Below are 19710 nucleotides of genomic sequence, written 5' to 3' on the forward strand. Positions count from 1 at the left end.
ACGGGTTGACTGACTTTACACAGGTGAGTGGTAACGTTGGGTGGGTCACGGGTTGACTGACTGTACACAGGTGAGTGGTAACGTTGGGTGGGTCACGGGTTGACTGACTGTACGCAGGTGAGTGGTAACGTTGGGTGGGTCACGGGTTGACTGACTGTACACAGGTGAGTGGTAACGTTGGGTGGGTCACGGGTTGACTGACTGGTGAGTGGTAACTTTGGGTGGGTCACGGGTTGACTGACTGTACACAGGTGAGTGGTAACTTTGGGTGGGTCACGGGTTGACTGACTTTGTACGCAGGTGAGTGGTAACGTTGGGTGGGTCACGGGTTGACTGACTGTACACAGGTGAGTGGTAACTTTGGGTGGGTCACGGGTTGACTGACTTTGTACGCAGGTGAGTGGTAACGTTGGGTGGGTCACGGGTTGACTGACTTTGTACGCAGGTGAGTGGTAACGTTGGGTGGGTCACGGGTTGACTGACTTTGTACGCAGGTGAGTGGTAACGTTGGGTGGGTCACGGGTTGACTGACTGTACACAGGTGAGTGATAACGTTGGGTGGGTCACGGGTTGACTGACTGTACACAGGTGAGTGGTAACGTTGGGTGGGTCACGGGTTGACTGACTGTACACAGGTGAGTGATAACGTTGGGTGGGTCACGGGTTGACTGACTGTACACAGGTGAGTGGTAACTTTGGGTGGGTCACGGGTTGACTGACTGTACACAGGTGAGTGGTAACTTTGGGTGGGTCACGGGTTGACTGACTTTGTACGCAGGTGAGTGGTAACGTTGGGTGGGTCACGGGTTGACTGACTGTACACAGGTGAGTGGTAACTTTGGGTGGGTCACGGGTTGACTGACTTTGTACGCAGGTGAGTGGTAACGTTGGGTGGGTCACGGGTTGACTGACTTTGTACGCAGGTGAGTGGTAACGTTGGGTGGGTCACGGGTTGACTGACTTTGTACGCAGGTGAGTGGTAACGTTGGGTGGGTCACGGGTTGACTGACTGTACACAGGTGAGTGATAACGTTGGGTGGGTCACGGGTTGACTGACTGTACACAGGTGAGTGGTAACGTTGGGTGGGTCACGGGTTGACTGACTGTACACAGGTGAGTGATAACGTTGGGTGGGTCACGGGTTGACTGACTGTACACAGGTGAGTGGTAACTTTGGGTGGGTCACGGGTTGACTGACTGTACGCAGGTGAGTGGTAACGTTGGGTGGGTCACGGGTTGACTGACTGTACACAGGTGAGTGATAACGTTGGGTGGGTCACGGGTTGACTGACTGTACACAGGTGAGTGATAACTTTGGGTGGGTCACGGGTTGACTGACTGTACACAGGTGAGTGATAACTTTGGGTGGGTCACGGGTTGACTGACTGTACACAGGTGAGTGATAACGTTGGGTGGGTCACGGGTTGACTGACTGTACACAGGTGAGTGGTAACGTTGGGTGGGTCACGGGTTGACTGACTGTACACAGGTGAGTGGTAACGTTGGGTGGGTCACGGGTTGACTGACTGTACGCAGGTGAGTGGTAACGTTGGGTGGGTCACGGGTTGACTGACTGTACACAGGTGAGTGGTAACTTTGGGTGGGTCACGGGTTGACTGACTGTACACAGGTGAGTGGTAACTTTGGGTGGGTCACGGGTTGACTGACTGTACGCAGGTGAGTGGTAACGTTGGGTGGGTCACGGGTTGACTGACTGTACACAGGTGAGTGGTAACGTTGGGTGGGTCACGGGTTGACTGACTGTACGCAGGTGAGTGGTAACGTTGGGTGGGTCACGGGTTGACTGACTGTACACAGGTGAGTGGTAACGTTGGGTGGGTCACGGGTTGACTGACTGTACGCAGGTGAGTGGTAACGTTGGGTGGGTCACGGGTTGACTGACTGTACACAGGTGAGTGGTAACGTTGGGTGGGTCACGGGTTGACTGACTGTACGCAGGTGAGTGGTAACGTTGGGTGGGTCACGGGTTGACTGACTTTACACAGGTGAGTGGTAACGTTGGGTGGGTCACGGGTTGACTGACTGGTGAGTGGTAACTTTGGGTGGGTCACGGGTTGACTGACTGTACACAGGTGAGTGGTAACTTTGGGTGGGTCACGGGTTGACTGACTTTGTACGCAGGTGAGTGGTAACGTTGGGTGGGTCACGGGTTGACTGACTGTACACAGGTGAGTGGTAACTTTGGGTGGGTCACGGGTTGACTGACTTTGTACGCAGGTGAGTGGTAACGTTGGGTGGGTCACGGGTTGACTGACTTTGTACGCAGGTGAGTGGTAACGTTGGGTGGGTCACGGGTTGACTGACTGTACACAGGTGAGTGGTAACGTTGGGTGGGTCACGGGTTGACTGACTGTACGCAGGTGAGTGGTAACGTTGGGTGGGTCACGGGTTGACTGACTGTACGCAGGTGAGTGGTAACGTTGGGTGGGTTAGGGTTGACTGACTGTACGCAGGTGAGTGGTAACGTTGGGTGGGTCACGGGTTGACTGACTGTACACAGGTGAGTGGTAACGTTGGGTGGGTCACGGGTTGACTGACTGTACGCAGGTGAGTGGTAACGTTGGGTGGGTCACGGGTTGACTGACTGTACGCAGGTGAGTGGTAACGTTGGGTGGGTCACGGGTTGACTGACTGTACGCAGGTGAGTGGTAACGTTGGGTGGGTCACGGGTTGACTGACTGTACGCAGGTGAGTGGTAACGTTGGGTGGGTCACGGGTTGACTGACTGTACGCAGGTGAGTGGTAACGTTGGGTGGGTCACGGGTTGACTGACTGTACGCAGGTGAGTGGTAACGTTGGGTGGGTCACGGGTTGACTGACTGTACGCAGGTGAGTGGTAACGTTGGGTGGGTCACGGGTTGACTGACTTTGAAAGGTAGACTTTACACGCCATTACTGTTTTTAAAGCGTGAGGACGTTGCTTATAGTCACCTTAGACCAGTGTTATCTCAGTACGCACTATGCAAATCCCCAGGCTATGCCGGGTGATTCCTTATTTATGGAGGGGAGAGGGTGTGTGTGTGTGTGGTTTTCAAATTTTTATACTGTGTACTGTGTTTGCCTTTGAGAAACTACAAAACGTTTTTGCACTATTGCCACTGTCATTCTTCTTATCATTGTTATCATTATGTTGTTGTGAACACACCTTGTCACTTTAAATAGTTATATAAAGGCACTTGTTTCACCTATCATTGTCTTACTTGGCTGTGATTGGGGTTTTCTAAACCATGGTTGCGCACACACACACACACACACACACAACACACACACACACACACACGTCCTAACTATTACTTATTATATTATTTTTGAACACCATAGCTTTCACTGTGTAGCCTATTTTATGAATTGAACACATATAACATTCCCTGCTGCGCTGGCTGTGACACTGGCTGGGAAGGCAAACCGCAGCAAATTAAATCCCAACTTCTCCGCCCATTCGCATCGAGTCTACCGAATTATTAGGTGAGAATGTTACCTTAGTGTTGGTCAAACACCTGCATCACAGAGCTTTTACGTATGTTATTAAAGTACAAGATGCATGTCTGACATTATAGCGCTCTCACACTAAAAGGCAAAGCCAATAATTAATGTATGAAGAAAAGAGTTTGGGATCATTTAACTTAATCCTGAAACAATGTGGGATCATTTGAGAAACTCAAACTGAAATGTACTCACAATCAACAATGTTTTAATTGAGAAATCATCAATAGCCATGTTCACCAGTCAGCAGTTAAGCAACAACTTATTTACTTAATCACTTGACCTGACCAGTGTGTCGCAGCGGTCTGTACTTGGTCACTTCTTTATTCACCCTACACCAAATCTCATTGCTGAAAATAACCAATCTAACCAATAACCAAAAATAACCAACCAATCAACGGATATTCACCTCAGGATATGCACACTACACTAGGGTTCATTTGGTTAAATACAATCTGGGAACCCATCTGCAAAACAAAGGGAAAACAGCGCCCTCTTTTCCTCGAGTCAACAGTCTGTCTCGAGAGACTCATTTCAATAATACCCACACGTCCATTTATACCCCTGGTCGTCCCTGGAACCGACATCGAGAACCAGTGGGTTAAATGATAACCCCGTTTCTAGAGTTTATCTTTCTTGTCTTCATCCTCATCTGTGTCCAGACTCTTCAGTTTGACTGTTTCTGCCCCACCCCCCTCGGCCCCACCCCCCTCGGCTCTGTCCGCCAATGCAGCTCCGCCTGCTACTACACCTCCCACTGCTGCCCCGCCCACGGCTGCTCCAACCCCGGCGACCCCGGCGACCATGGCAGACGAAAGACCCACTGCACCTGAAGAGAGACAGACAGTGGGACAGTTGAGAGATTGATATTATGTTGTTATTTGTCATATTTGTGATTGTGCTTTGGCAACACTTGTAAAATGTCATGCCAATAAAGCCTGTTGAATTGAATTGAGACAGTGCGCCCTAAGCTCGTTTCAAACATATTTTTAATATCGCGATAATATTGTTAATTATTTTGGCCACAATAGCCTAATCATGACATGAAATTGTCCCTTCCCTAGTGTGAACCAATGACCTTGTGATGACAATGTGACCTTTAAGCCACAGGTTAAATCGCCTCAGCTACCTGCTGATTGAAGAATGGCCACAACACTTCCTGCCGCCACTCCTCCCCCACCGGCAATGGCGGCTGATGACATCATACTGGCGGCGAATGAGCCGGCAGCAATTCCGGCGGAAGTGAACCCGACTCCTGCCAAGACGAAGGGAGCTGCAACCACAGCACCGACTGTAACAGAGAAACCAGGGACAGATCAACCGGTCTGTTACAGAGACCAGAGAGAGAAACCAGGGACAGATCAACCGGTCTGTTACAGAGACCAGAGAGAGAAACCAGGGACAGATCAACCGGTCTGTTACAGAGACCAGAGAGAGAAACCAGGGGCAGGGCAGGAATTTCATGGAGGCAATGAAGAACATGGCTGTCATGCCCTCAGTTTGGCATTCTGCCCCTCAAAACAAGTGGCCTTGTTTGGGGCTGCCCCATCTGAGTGTATCGTTTTGTCCTCTTCCCCCTTCTTGATTTTAGATACCCTCACTATACCAGACACGTATCTAATAATTGTGAGTTTCTTATAATAGGCCTATCTCACAGCCCGCTTTCCACGCCCACTTCCGGTAAATAGTGTCTTTAACATGAGCATTTACACGTTTTTTTCTCTGGAGAATCTAAGTACATTTTCTAATGTAAAAATGTGACAGACCAATATTATTATGAAGCAAACAAGATGGTAAATCAGGTCGAACAGATAGAACAAACCTTACCTTGAGAAAACAAAAGTTGTAGACTTCTTAAATTACCTCGGTTAACATGTAGTGTCTATGGAGTGACGTCACGCTATCACCACTAACCCCGAAAGGGGGCGTATTTAGGGGGGCGGGGAAATTCTGTGAGATAGGCTTATTGACTGATGTTCATGTATGGAACAGTGGTTGGTGCTCATACCATACTTGAATAAAACCACACCCCCTAAAATCAATAGATCTTATCTTACTTCCACAGACGAGAGCTCCGACCCCTGCTGCTGTAGAAATGAGAATGGTTTCTGGAAAGAGAATGAAAGGAAAGAGAAAGAGAAGAAGAAGAAGAGAAGGAAAGAGAAAATAATGAAATATAATTAGAATTGCTAAACTCAGAACGGATAACTATCGCTAAACTCAAAAACGATAACTGTCGGAATAATGTCGGAAATGTAGTCATAATAATAATAAGTCTGCTTATCAAAATCTGGATATCAAATAAAAGATTAGCTAGGTTTTTGATATTAGGGAAAAAATGATAACAAGAATTGACATACAAACGTTTATGTGACAGTGGAAATATGGAATTATATAAGTGGCATGTTAATTAATCTACACCGGGTCTTTGTGCATTTTTCTAAATAAATTAATCTACACTGAAATGTATACCCCGGTAAACATTAAATGTTTTGTATTAACCTACACTGTAATGATACAGCTGACTCAGACTGAGTTTATAAACAGCTGCTACGGTATGTTGCTTACACACACACACACACACACACACACACACACACACACACACACACACACACACACACACTCTCTCTCTCTTTAAGTTTGTATTGTGTTTCAACTTTCATCATGTGTCGTTACTTACTTGTTATCTTCTTCTTTCTCGCTCTCTCGCTGTCTTCGTCTGTCTGTTTCTCAGACTGTGTCGGTTTCTCTGTGTGATCATCAGCACTCTCATCAAGGTAGTGCGCGGTGAGAACGGAGACCATGTCCTCATACGTTCTGGTTCGAGTCCGACTCCCACGGGAATGGATCTCGAGGAGCCTCAGCACGATTCTGCGTCCTTCCTCGCCGAGGCATCGCAGCAGTGTGGCTGCCCTGTCCTGGTCCTCCCCGGCCGGGCATTGTTCCATTTCCACATACAGGCTGAAATCACCGAACCACTGCTCCCACGGTACCGGGGGGGGAGAGCCTGCTTTGTCCAGGAACGGATCAGGAGGGCAGAACGGTGCCATGGTACTGATTATGGTTCTTCTAACTACCTCGGGCCGTCCGAACTGACTGGACCTGGCAGCTGTTTGGTTACTCTCAGTGCGTGTTTAAAATATGATTTCAGCAGGAGCTGGTGGTGAACTTGGGGGCGTTGAGACAGAGGTTGGCACTTCCCAGTTAATTTGCTCCATAGGTTTCGGTTCTTTTGAAAACAAATCTCCGAGATTTCCAGATTGAATAACCAGTGCGCTCCGTCGAGTGGGCGGGGTCTAAAGACTTCCTAGTAAACAACAGTTTTCATCTTTCATTTCAGTGCAGGACGTGCAAAAACAGCGCCATGCAGTGTCCCATTGTGTTGTTACTTTGATTGATTGATTGATTGAAGAATTTATTAACAGTTTGCAGAATTACAGTACATTTCAAGCACAAACTCAATACAAAGGCTGTTAACTGTGAGTGGACGACCCAATTAAGCATTACACTTGTTTCCAACAGGGTCCACCATGTTCAAATCATCAAAACATTTAGAGACGTACAAATAGACACTTCTATAGACAGAACAGGAATTCATCAAAAAAGAATTCATCAAAAAGGAGGTAAAAAGGGAAAAGAAAAATATACAGTGAGGGGAAAAAAAGGGGGGGGCGGGGGGGGGGATTCACGTTCAGCTCCAAGCTCCAGCTCCAGCTCCAGCTTTAAGCATTTACGCCTTAGAAATATTAATATAAACTCTAAGATTTACGCCCATAGTTTACGCCTATGATTGATTTACGCCTCCGGAAATTAATTGATTCTCGTCATTATTTCTTTATGCTTCTTTATGATTAAAAAAAAATAGAAGACAAAAAGTTATTGGAGTGTACAGTACAGCTTAACTATTGGGAAAATAATAATTAACTATCATCTTATATATGCCTTTAAAATAAGTACATAAATTGATTTGTAAATAATATTTACAATGCACGACAAAATATATTACGGTATAATTATGTGCAACTGCAAATAAGGGGCTACAAAACATTTATGTATTATTTAAAAATATTAAAATTTAAAAACAAATAAAAATAAACATATTGTTGCTGTTACAATGTTATTGCTTTTTTTGTTGACGTTTTGTGACCAAACTTTTACTTTGAAGCGCACTGCCGGAGGGAGGAGGTGTTTTGATCAGTGTGTGTGTGTGTGTGTGCGGTGTTTGACAGTCAGACAGCCAGTCAGTCGCTCTGCTGCTCCTTGTTGAAGAAGATGGAGGCCGTCTGGATGTAAACTTGTACGCGGCGCAACAAGCGAGCCATTAATAACGAATATCACACACCTGTTATGTCAACAGCTCCAGTCCGTCCAGGTAAAAACACCACATCTCTGTCCTACATCTCATACACACACAGCTAGCCTGGTTGCTAACGTAGCTATAGCACGAACGAATGACAACCAGTGTGAAGCTAACGCTAGTAGCTAACTAACCTCTAGCAACACTGAAATACGCACGCAGCTGGAAGGAATGAGACATGTTTTGTGTTACATTGCCATTGTTATTATACTTCTTTCATTGTGTGGTTGATCCAGTCGGTGGCAATCTAAGCCTAGCTGCGTTCGTTAGCTACATTTGGACTGTACTGGGGTCAATGTTAATGTTCTACTTGCTACTTTTATGCACGTTTCCTGGTTGATCAGCTGCTGCAAGATGCTTCCTGGCTGCACCACATTAAGTAAAGCGAGGAGAACACAAACTTGCCAGATGAACGCCATAAAATGCATCATGCACGACTGCATGAAGTGACATTGAGTGCACTGATGAAGTGACATAAAGTGCATTGACTTCACATTCAACTTTTCAACTATTGGTGTATGAATTTCTTAGCTCACACACAAGTTTAAGGAAGAAAAGTGGTAAATAATGGAGAAAGAAACAAAGAAAACAAGTCAGATATTTATAATATGTAATTAAAGCAATGTCACATTAATGTTATGTGTGCATGGTTACAAATACTTAAAAATACAATCAGATTGAAATGGCAGCAGATATAGAAACAATGTATGTATAGTCTGTGCAGTCTCTTGTGTTCTTTCTTTGTCCATCTCTGACCTCGCCTCACCCATTGTGATGAATGATGAATTCCTGTTCTGTTCTTTGACTATATAGAAGTGTCTATTTGTACGTCTCTAAATGTTTTGATGAATTGAACATGGTGGACCCTCTGGTAAACAAGTGTAATTGGGTTGTCCACTCACAGTTAACAGTTTGTATTGAGTTTGTGCTTGAAATGTACTGTAATTCTGCAAACTGTTAATACATATTTCAATAAATCAATCGTTGTTGCTTAGCCTTGGATCAAGACTATCATAGATTAAAGTAACACTCTGACTCTATAAAATGCACCTATGATAGTCTAGATCCAAGGCTAGATGTTGCTAATGATACGGTGATAATGCTAAAGTGATAGGTTTGGGCAATATATGGATATTATATCAATATCGTGATACAAGACTATTTATCTGGGATTTTGGATATCTCAATATTGTGAAATGGCATAATTGTTGTCTTTTCCTGAACTGAAACACTGAAGCCTTATTTTATACTTTCAAAAATTGTCCAAATACCGAATAGCAGATCTACAAGCTCACAACCCTTGTCTTGTCTGTTTTTTTAAAAATTATATTTATTGTCATAATCAATAACATTGATATATCAAGGTAGTTGGTTTTGTGCTTAATATTTATGATATCTGGCCCAGCCCTAGCGATGTGTCACATTATCACAGATGGTGCTAGATTGATCTCCGTGTGGCTTTTGATGAATTGAACATGGTGGACCCTCTTGTAAACAAGTGTAATGCTTAATTGGGTTGTCCACTCACAGTTAACAGCCTTTGTATTGAGTTTGTGCTTGAAATGTACTGTAATTCTGCAAATTTGTGCACTGTGTGTGTGTGTGTGTGTGTGTGTGTGTGTGTGTGTGTGTGTGTGTGTGTGTGTGTGTGTGCATGTGTGCGCACTGCAGGTGGAGGCAGGTGGTGTGAGTAGACCATCATCGTCACCATCATCATGTACTCTGAGTGGCGCTCGCTGCACCTGGTGGTGCAGAGTGACCAGGGCCACCTCAGTGTTCTGCACACGTATCCGGACGGAGTGGGCATGGAGGTGGCCAACGCCGTGGTCAAACCCCTGGGGACAGCCGTCAGTCCGGTGGCCACGGAGAACATCCTCAAGACGGACAAGGAGGTAAGACGAGAGAGGACTCATTAACACTAACACTAGAGACTTCATTTTAGTACATTTTCATTGAAAGTGATCATACCCGTCCCTTGTCGACAATGCTTATCGATACGTGTCGTTATCAATACTCAATACTTTTATATAATTTGGTTACGAGACCACAATAAATTCTTAACGGAACTGTAATGCTTTTTACATCTTAAGTTAAATTAAAGAAGTTGCTGAATGTCAAATTATATTTCGGTTGGCCTATCATTAAACACAAGTCATAGGCCATCCAAATATTCTTGTATCAAACTCAAGGCAAGTGAAGTGACACTCTTTATTTGTCAATGTGTGCTAAAATATTGGAGATACTGGTTTGTTTCTGTATGTATGTACAGTATGTACTGGTTTGGTTGATATTTATTTAACCTTTTATTTAACGGGTTTAATGCCGACAATTTACGGCCGTCTTTCAGGCTAGACTGCCTATGTTACCTTTGAGCAGCCAGTGCACCAACCGCTGAGTTGCTTGTCATAACTTTAAGACGGTGTAATCGCTTGTTGTAGTGTAGAAAAGTATTCCATAACGGCGATCACAACAACAGCCCGGGCAGCGCACGGCTTGTTCCTCCGGCAGACTCGCCAATGTAAACAATGGGACTCAATGTCCCAGAACCCTTTGCACGCCGGCACTACGAACCCTTTTGCGACGACATCATCAAAACGCGTCTCATATATTCCCATTCGGTCCGGTGGATTGCCGTATGACATAAAACTGATTTTAAAAACGTGGATTAAACAATGACAACATAACTCGGGCAACTCGCGAATCGCAGGGAAGGTGTTCTACAATTAATTAACTCGGGTAACTCGTGAATAGAAGTCAAAGTGTTAACCAGTAAAAACACTTTGAGACTGCGTCTCTTTTACAAGTGGGAACTGGCCAAGAGGCAGAAATAAAATTACACTTCAATACCACATCGTAAATGTCACATTTTGGAACGGCAAATAAAACATCCATAATACACCTCAAAGTACCTATGAAATAAATACAACAAATCACCAAAGGTAAAATACACAATGTACAAAATATAAACCGAAATAATAAATATATAGGCATGGACATAGGCTAGTACATATCCAAACATGTGCAGGTGTTGGACTGTACATATATATCTATACTCTAGCTATATAACTAGCTATATAAGGGTACTGTCACTTTTTGACCTGAGATCAGATTCTAAAAATGTCTTCTACATCCTGACAGTTTTCTGAAAAAGTTATGTTTCTATGTCAGTCGTTCTTTGATTTTTCAAAAATAGCAGACCTACAAGCTCGTAGCGCGCCACTCGGTGGCGCGCTATGAGCTTGTAGATCTGCTATTTTTCAATAGCTAAAGCATAACATAATGCTAACACCAAAAGGGGTTCCCGCCCAAAATGGGTTAAGGCTAAAACAAGAGTTCGCATATTTTATCTTTATTCTTCACACAGAGAATAACATATCTGTTAATCTGTGTGATAATACAATCTGACTGCGACTGATATGCTCAGTTTATGGATGGATTTCGTTAACTCATCCATCGCCACTAGGGGGCGCCAAAAGGCCCTGACCGCCACTATATATCTTTTATTTTATTTTATATATTTTTATTTATTTTTACCATGTTATAAAACACGAAAAACACGTCCTTGGCGCTCCAGGACATCATGAAAAAGAAGTTAAATAAGTCCTTGGCGATGGATGAGTTAAGACAACTGCTATAAAGTGTCTATTGTACAGTTACTTTGCAGTGAGCCTGACATTTATATCCACACAGTCACACCATACAGCCCTTTAACTATTGAGATCATATTCCCTGTCATGTGTGTGCGCTGTGCACCTATTAACCCATTTTGACAGATCAGATTCTAAAAATGTCTTCTACATCCTGACAGTTTTCTGAAAAAGCTATGTTTCTATGTCAGTCGTTCTTCGATTTTTCAAAAATAGCAGATCTACAAGCTCATAGCGCGCCACTCGGTGGTGCGCTATGAGCTTGTAGATATGCTATTTTTCAATAGCTAAAGCATAACATAATGGTAGGAAAAAAAATATATAATCTTAATCATATTCGGTATTCGGTTTTCGGCCAACTGTTTCCTATATTCTATATTCGGTTTCGGCCAAGAATTTCCCTTTCGGTGCATCCCTAATTATATGCTTTATTTTTGCTACACTACCTGTCTTTGGGCATTGCAAAGGGGAATAAGAGACTCATTATTGCGCTGATTGATTGTTATATAGGCCTGGAAATTAGGTTAAATATTCTGGAACGGTTTTGGAAATTCATTCATTCAAAAATGTGTGGGTAGTGCTTGTGTTCAACCAACCAATTTCGACCAATAATATTCAATCAATCCTCATCTGTCACTCATTCTCCATGTTTACGATATGCCCACTTTTGAACATTCAAATGAAATTCCATTATGTCCTGCCTATCATTGTTTCTTATCCCTTATCTCGTATAGATAGAACTACAGCAAAAGGTGTCAATGGGGCGGGACTTCCCTTGTGTATATACTTCCCCTGGAAGCTGTTTTTTTTTTAACCTATCATGACACGTTTTCATGACCTAGGAATCCTAACAGAATAGTTCTGCACAGTATTAACCCATTCTGTACGGGAACCCCTTTTGGTGTTTTAACTAAGCATTATGTTGTACTTTAGCTATTGAAAAATAGCAGATCTACAAACTCGTAGCGCGCCACTCGCAGCACAAATCTTTGAATATATATTATTTCAGAGCGAACGTTTTTTTGTATTTTGACGTCAGGCCTAAATGGGTTAACATAACTTCCTTTAGGACTTTAGGGCGGCACTTCCTGTACTTCCGCTTGGATATTTCCAGTAGCAGTTATTGTCCAGCCTACCGTATGTCCCCCGTGACTATTGATGTTTCAGCCAAATAATAATATAATCGCCCAGGCGGTGGCGTAACCGTCTGGGCACCCGACTGGTAATCCAGTCGCAGTGTGCCGCGGGTTCGACTCCCGAGCCCGACACGGCCTTTACTGCATGTCTTCCCCCATCTCTCTCCCGTTTCCTGTCAGCCTACTGTCTGTCCCTTCAAAAAAAAAAACAATAAAAGGCGTAAGCCGCAAAAAAATATCTTAAAAAAAATAATAATAATAATATAATCATAATAATAATAATAATAATAATAAACTTTATTTATAAAGCGCTTTTCAAAACAGAGTTACAAAGTGCTTTCCAGTGGCAATATAAAAAGGCAATACCATATCAGTTTAGAGGCACTTACTGGAATAAAACAATAGAAATAAAGCGTTACAGCATTACACAGAAGAAATAAATAAACAATACAAATACAACAATTCCACATAATGAAGACAATAAAAAAAAAAAACCTAGGGGAAAGCCTGTGTGAAATAGGTGGGTTTTTAATAGTGATTTAAAAAGAGCCACTGAGGTTGCGTCCCTCAGGTTCTGGGGTAGGGCATTCCACAAGTATGGAGCCTTGGCTGCGAACGCCCGGTCACCCATGGTGACTAGTTTGGTTTTCATGGGAGTCAGGAGACCCACAATAAGCCACAAAAAGTTAGATACTCTTGAAATGCTGTAACGTTTGGAATTTAATCTTGTTATCTTGCTGTTTTTGGAATCCAAACAGCAGACTCTTCTATAACTTGGCCTCATGGGCAATTAAAATAACAACACAACATAATACCTTCTCTACTCAAAATGGCTTCATTGTGATCCCCCCCCCACAGGTAAAGTGGACCATGGAAGTGCTGAGTTATGGTCTAAGCCTTCCCCTAGATGGGGATACTGTCAAACTGTGTGTGGATGTTTACACGGACTGGATGATGGCCCTGGTGTCACCCAGGGACTCCATGCCTCAGCCTGTGGTCAGGGAGCCCAATCTGTACATCCAGACCATCCTTAAACATCTCTACAATGTCTTCCTACCCAGGTATGATACATTTGTTTTCAATATCTAAAGTTATTTGAAATGCAAAAATGAATTCAGACATCAGTAAGCAAAATATTCAAAGACTGCAACTGACAACGCAGCTGCCAGTGATCTGAGCGTCAGAACACAGTTGTGATCATGGCATGGAATGGCTGACTTTACTTCCGGTTCAAATGACTTCTTATCTGCTTATCTGGCACATTTCACTGGCACTGGCACTAGTACCTACTATGGTAACTGGCCTTGGAAAAAAACAAAACCAATGTTTCGACAGCTATGGCCTGACTCACACCTTTACAACAGATTGTATAGCTGATGCATGAGACTTATTGACTGATGCAAGCTCGCAATTCATTTCCAATGGGAGTCACATGGTTTGACACAACATTTTTGTTGTATGAGGGGGAGGGGGGCAGTCAAAACACAGCCGAAAGCCGTACAACAAAAATGTTGTGTCAAACCATGTGACTTCCATTGGAAATGCATTGGGGCGGCCATGACACTTACCCTTTGTTTACATCTAGCATCCAACAATGTTGTATGCTAGATGTAAAGGTATAAAATGATTATACATTTTTTACACCTTAGATCTATAACTCCTAATGTCTTCCCTTCCAGGCCTGAACAGCACAGCCTGAACCACATCAGACTGTGCCAGCAGGTTCTGACCGCGGTCCAGAAGCTGGCCCGGGAGTCGGTCAACATGGAGAGGGAGACCTGGGAAGTGCTGCTTCTCTTCCTGCTCCGTGTCAATGACACGCTGCTGGCCCCACCCACTATTGGGGGTAAGCTCGCCACGACCCTACTTATTGATCTGTAACCCACTGACTAATATATTTTTAGGCCTGACGTCAAAAAAAAAAAAAAAAAAAAGTATCCTGAAAGAATATATATTCAAAGATGTGTGCCGCATTTTCATGATTTTTCAAAAATAGCAGACCTACAAGCTCGTAGCTTGTAGGTCGAGCTACGTGCGTGCGTGTGCGTGCGCGTGCAGATTGTTCAGTTCGATTGTGTGGCTGTGTTTTGTTTTTCTGTTCAAGCCAACTAGGGACAGCCTACTGGCCTAAATTCAACCCATATACTGTACACCATACTGTACCATGTTTCTACTCTGTGTCCCAGAGGAGGGCTGTGAACAGTTACTATGAGCTTGTACATCTGCTATTTTTCAATAGCTAAAGTATTACATAATGCTTAGTTAAAACACCAAAAGGGGTTCCCGCCCAAAATGGGTTAACCTGTTTTCTACACCTCTTAACCCATTTTGACCTGAGATCAGATTCTAAAAATGTCTTCTACATCCTGACAGTTTTCTGAAAAAGCTACGTTTCTATGTCAGTGGTTCTTCGATTTTTATTAAAAAAAATAGCAGACCTACAAGCTCGTAGCGCGCCACTCGGTGGCGTGCTATGAGCTTGTAGATCTGCTATTTTTCAATAGAGGGTATGCGCATGCTTAAAGTGAATGGCACATCGAGTGGCAAAGCAACAGGCAAAGTGAGTTTAACATTGTTTAACGTTGTTTAATGCAATCGGATAGGACTTTTCTGTTTGGATGTATGGGCTGTCAAGGCCAGAAAGTAGTTTTTTGCCACTCAGTAGGCGTTCCTACATAACTTCCAGGTTTGATGATGATGTCACTAGGGTTGGGATTCGGAACCGGGTCCATTTCAGACCCGGTTCCGACATTGCGGATCCGGAGCCGGTTCCATCGTTTTTTTATTAACGGTTCCACAAACGGTTCTCATCAGTCGTCATTTAGCTCCGCTGTGTCTGCTTGCGTGCAAGCAGAGCCTGGGGTGACGTCACCCCACCTACGTGAGTGAGTGAGGTCTGGGAGGATACGCCCACTGTTCTGTCTGTGCATTCAGCGACCGCCGCGGAGCGAGTGGGACAGTGGGACAGTATGTCGAAGAGATCTCCAAAGTGTGGTTATATTAACAGAGAGGGAAATGACTGAGGCTGAGCACGCAAAGTGCAATACATTTGATGCTATAGTTGCAAAGGTTGTTGCAACTTGTACCACGTCCACATTTAGAAACATCTCAAAATCAATATGCCTACACGAGTGCACATCGCGTTTGTGAGCCATGCGGAAAGCCGTGCCCGCTCTCCCCGCAGCTCCACCACAGCCGACGGGGGACGAGGATGATGCAAGGCTGGTTTACTTTCCCCAGGCTAGAAAACTAACGTCTACAGAGCTTTTCATTAGGCGTATTGTACAACTGTTGTCAATGGTGTTAATTTAGAACGCCAATGACTCGACGTCTTTCTGTCTGATATTTTATGAATCACGTTAACTATAGAGCCAAATCAATTTGTCTGCACGTATTTTTACAACTTATAAGCAACTCAACTGCTTTTGATTTGGCTCTAAATTAATCGCGTGACTGTTGAGAGCCCAGCCTTTAGGTGCATATACCTCCATAGATTGATTACTTTATAAACAGTTTGCAGTAATCCAAGAAAGCACTATGGCTTGTTTCCATTAGGGTAAGGGGTACTTCATATAAGTATTAATATTATTAATCTGAACATTAAAGACAACATTAGTCACCAAAACAATATCATTATTGCAATGTACAAATTGCAATATACAGTACAAATTGCAACAATTATATTGTTGTGGTGGCTAGCTGCTGCTGGAGGTGGTGGTGAAGTTTAAATAATAGTGCCACCTCATAATTGTAAAGTGCGTTTTCAATAATTTAATTAATGAATTTGTGTTTATTATGTACTTGGTTAGGTTAGTTATAATATAAGCATAATCTATGTCAGAGAAAAAGGGGAAAAAATAATATTAGGATCCGTTAAGGGAACCGTTAGGAACCGGAACCGTTAAGAGGGATCCGGGAAGGATCCGGAACCGTTAAAATCCTAACGAATCCCAACCCTAGATGTCACGCGCATACCCTCTATAGCTAAAACATAACATAATGCTAACACCAAAAGGGGTTTCCGCCCAAAATGGGTTAAAATCAGATTTGAAGATTTATAAGTGAATGCAAAGTATGTCCACGCTCAGGTTTATTTAGTCCTATGCCAATAACTGTGTAACGTTCTCCCCGTGTGCCCCAGTCGGGGTGGCTGAGAAACTGGCAGAGAAACTGATGGCGGTGCTGTTTGAGGTGTGGCTGCTGTCGTGTGCTCGCTGCTTCCCCACACCGCCCTACTGGAAGACGGCACGGGAGATGCTGGCGAACTGGAGACACCACCCACCGGTGGTGGAGCAGTGGAGCAGAGTGGCATGTGCCCTAACCTCCAGGTAAATAAGTCACCAAAAAATACTCTTTTTGACCAAGTATCGGTTGTTTAATTTTATTTGAGCATCGGCTGACATGTTGTATCTGATGTTCTTGTAAAATGTAGGATACACTAGTTGGATACAACGTGCTGGGTGATCAATCACTTAACCCATTTTGGGCGGGAACCCCTTTTGGTGTTAGCATTATGTTATGCTTTAGCTATTGAAAAATAGCAGATCTACAAGCTCATAGCGCGCCACCGAGTGGCGCACTACGAGCTTGTAGGTCTGCTATTTCTGAAAAATCGAAGAACGACTGACATAGAAACATAGCTTTTTCAGAAAACTGTCAGGATGTAGAAGACATTTTTAGAATCTGATCTCAGGTCAAAATGGGTTAAAACAAGTAATTATAATAATTCATTATTATTTTAAAACTCAGTACTGTATATAAACATATAGCCTGCAGTCATTATTACATAAAACGGCATTTCTACTGCCAGGCTTTGCAGGAGGCTACCCTTCTATAAGAGGGCTGGTCTTTGTGTCTGTCTTGAGCTAATTGTGCAAACTGCCTGACCGATCAGCACCAAATGTCTTGACCACAGTGCCGGTAGTGGACGTACCTCCACTAACTAACCCAGCAAGCACGGTCAGGACCTTGACTTATTAGTGACGTCTCTATTGGGGCCAAATCAAGTCAAACCAATACTAGTCACATCTGGCCCAGATTATCACCTGATTTCAACCAACATTCTGCCCACTAAGACAGACGTCCCTATAGATGAATCAGAGAGAGTCTGATAGAGGCCAGATCAACTTAAGTCATATCATAACTAGTCAGATCTAGCTCAGAATAAGCTATATTATTTCAACTGGTGAAGACGTCCTGGAAATGACGTAAAGATCATCCCCATATGGGCTGTGATCTGGCCAAGTGCTGAACATCACCGGAGTCACTGGAGGACGTCATCATAACGTCATCATGGTGTCATTTGGCTTGCTGGGAACTCTTCCTACAGCAAGCCTTCCTGTCTTTACTATGCAATATGTACTAAATTATGTCATATATTTTTTTTGATGATATGATATTTTGTATTATTCCAGACTGTTACGCTTCACCCACGGCCCCTCCTTCCCTCCGTTCAAAGTCCCGGATGAGGATGCCAGTCTAATCCCCGTGGAGATGGACAACGACTGTGTCTCACAGACCTGGTATCGCTTCCTCCACATGCTCAGGTAACGCAGACCGCCACCTGCTGCTGTTAGAGCTGATCTTGGAGCTTGAAAGTCTGTTCTCGTTGGCGTTGACATTAGATCTCCGTTTTTCAGAGTGAGGATGGACTTGTTGCACCAGCGGGGCCAATTGGATAATAGAACATAAAAACATGTGCCAGTTAAACAACTGATGTTCCTATTTTAGGGATCAAACATTTTCAAATAACTTCAAAATGTAAAATATAGACACCACGTAGAGTGGTGTCTAATTCTGTGACTGTGGCTCAGGAGGTAGAGCAGGTCGTCCAATGATCCATGGGTCGGCGGTTCGAATCCCGGCTCCTCCTGTCTACATGTCGAAGTGTCCTTGGGCAAGACACTGAACCCCAAATTGCTCCCGATGTGCTGGTTGGTACCTTGCATGGCTTCCGCCGCAATCGGTGTATGAATGTGTGTGTGAATGGGTGAATGTAATGCACAATCTATGTAAAGCGCCTTGGATAAAGGCGCTATATAAATGCACCATTTACCATTTAGTATGAATTAAGTATTATGGTAGGCTCATGTGTGCTTCCATCATGTTGACCTTCTGTGGTTCCCAAAGCAACCCGGTGGACCTGAGCAACCCAGGGATAGTGAGCACCACGCCAAAGTTCCAGGAGCAGTTTTTAAATTCTAGTGGCATACCTCAAGAAGTAGTGCTTCATCCCTGCCTGAAGCAACTGCCCCAGATCTTCTTCAGGGCAATGAGGGGCATCAGCTGCCTGGTCGATGCCTTCCTGGGTAAGTGAGTGCATGCGTAATAGAGATTCATGGATTGCGGTTTTAGCCGTCGTTGCCGTGGGTAACCTCAGTTTCACCACTCGGTTCACACGGGTGTGATTTTTGAGTGGTGCAACCACTCCAAGGAACAGCAATGTCCGTGTCCGTGTGACACCTATGTGACTCGTGTTAACCTATGTTTGTGTGTGACTCATGTGTGACTCATGAGTACCAGTAGGGGCGCTGTCGTGCCAGAAACAGAGAGAGAGAAATAGTGCTGCACTGTTGCCTGCTAATGAGAGAGAGAGAGAGAGAGGGGGGGGTGGGTAAGGGGGGGATTTGCACCACTCAGTTCACACGGGTGTGATTGTTTTTTAAAGATCTGTTTTGGGGCTTTTTATGCCTATTTATAGGGAACAATAGTCAGACAGGAAAGGGGGAGAGAGAGTCGAGGCAAAGGCCTCCGGGCTCGGGAGTCGAACCCGCGGCACGCCGTCCGGCTGCCTTGGCAGCCTAGGTGCCCAGACGGTTGAGCTAACTGTCCGGGCCTGTTCTCACCAGCTTAGAGGGCCATTGGACATGCTGACTCACGTCACTCTGAGTTCACACACACACACACACACACACACACGCGCGCGCACGCACGCGCGCGCGCGCGCGCGCACGCACGCACGCACGCACGCACGCACGCACGCACGCACGCACGCACGACTCATTATGCCACCGAACCCCACCTTATTGAGTCTTTTCCACCGTAGCATTTTATGCATTAAGTT

General features: G+C 44.3%; 2 protein-coding genes across 6 annotated transcripts in view; one reads left to right on the plus strand and one right to left on the minus strand.

The window, feature by feature from the left end:
- Positions 1-3695: 3695 nt before the first annotated feature.
- LOC306938403 (uncharacterized protein) lies at positions 3696-6824 on the minus strand. Its single transcript, XM_079522571.1, has 4 exons — positions 6188-6824; positions 5562-5612; positions 4634-4795; positions 3696-4333 (listed from the first exon to the last, which is right to left on the minus strand). The coding sequence occupies exons 1-4, from the start codon at positions 6555-6557 to the stop codon at positions 4125-4127; spliced, it is 792 nt and encodes a 263-aa protein (XP_079378697.1). The 5' UTR covers positions 6558-6824; the 3' UTR covers positions 3696-4124.
- A 912-nt stretch (positions 6825-7736) lies between these two features.
- ralgapb (Ral GTPase activating protein non-catalytic subunit beta) overlaps positions 7737-19710 on the plus strand; it is a 54968-nt gene continuing 42994 nt past the window's right edge. For all 5 annotated transcript variants that reach the window (XM_079521651.1, XM_079521652.1, XM_079521653.1 and 2 more), the window contains exons 1-7: positions 7737-7879; positions 9536-9756; positions 13506-13708; positions 14327-14493; positions 16789-16975; positions 18062-18193; positions 18777-18955. In XM_079521651.1, coding sequence (XP_079377777.1) covers positions 9580-9756; positions 13506-13708; positions 14327-14493; positions 16789-16975; positions 18062-18193; positions 18777-18955 — 1045 coding nt within the window. In that variant the 5' untranslated portion in view covers positions 7737-7879; positions 9536-9579. The remainder of the gene's footprint in view (positions 7880-9535; positions 9757-13505; positions 13709-14326; positions 14494-16788; positions 16976-18061; positions 18194-18776; positions 18956-19710) is intronic.

Source organism: Electrona antarctica (genome assembly GCF_951216825.1).
Source record: "Electrona antarctica genome assembly, chromosome: 2".
Classification (NCBI taxonomy): Eukaryota; Metazoa; Chordata; class Actinopteri; order Myctophiformes; family Myctophidae; genus Electrona; species Electrona antarctica.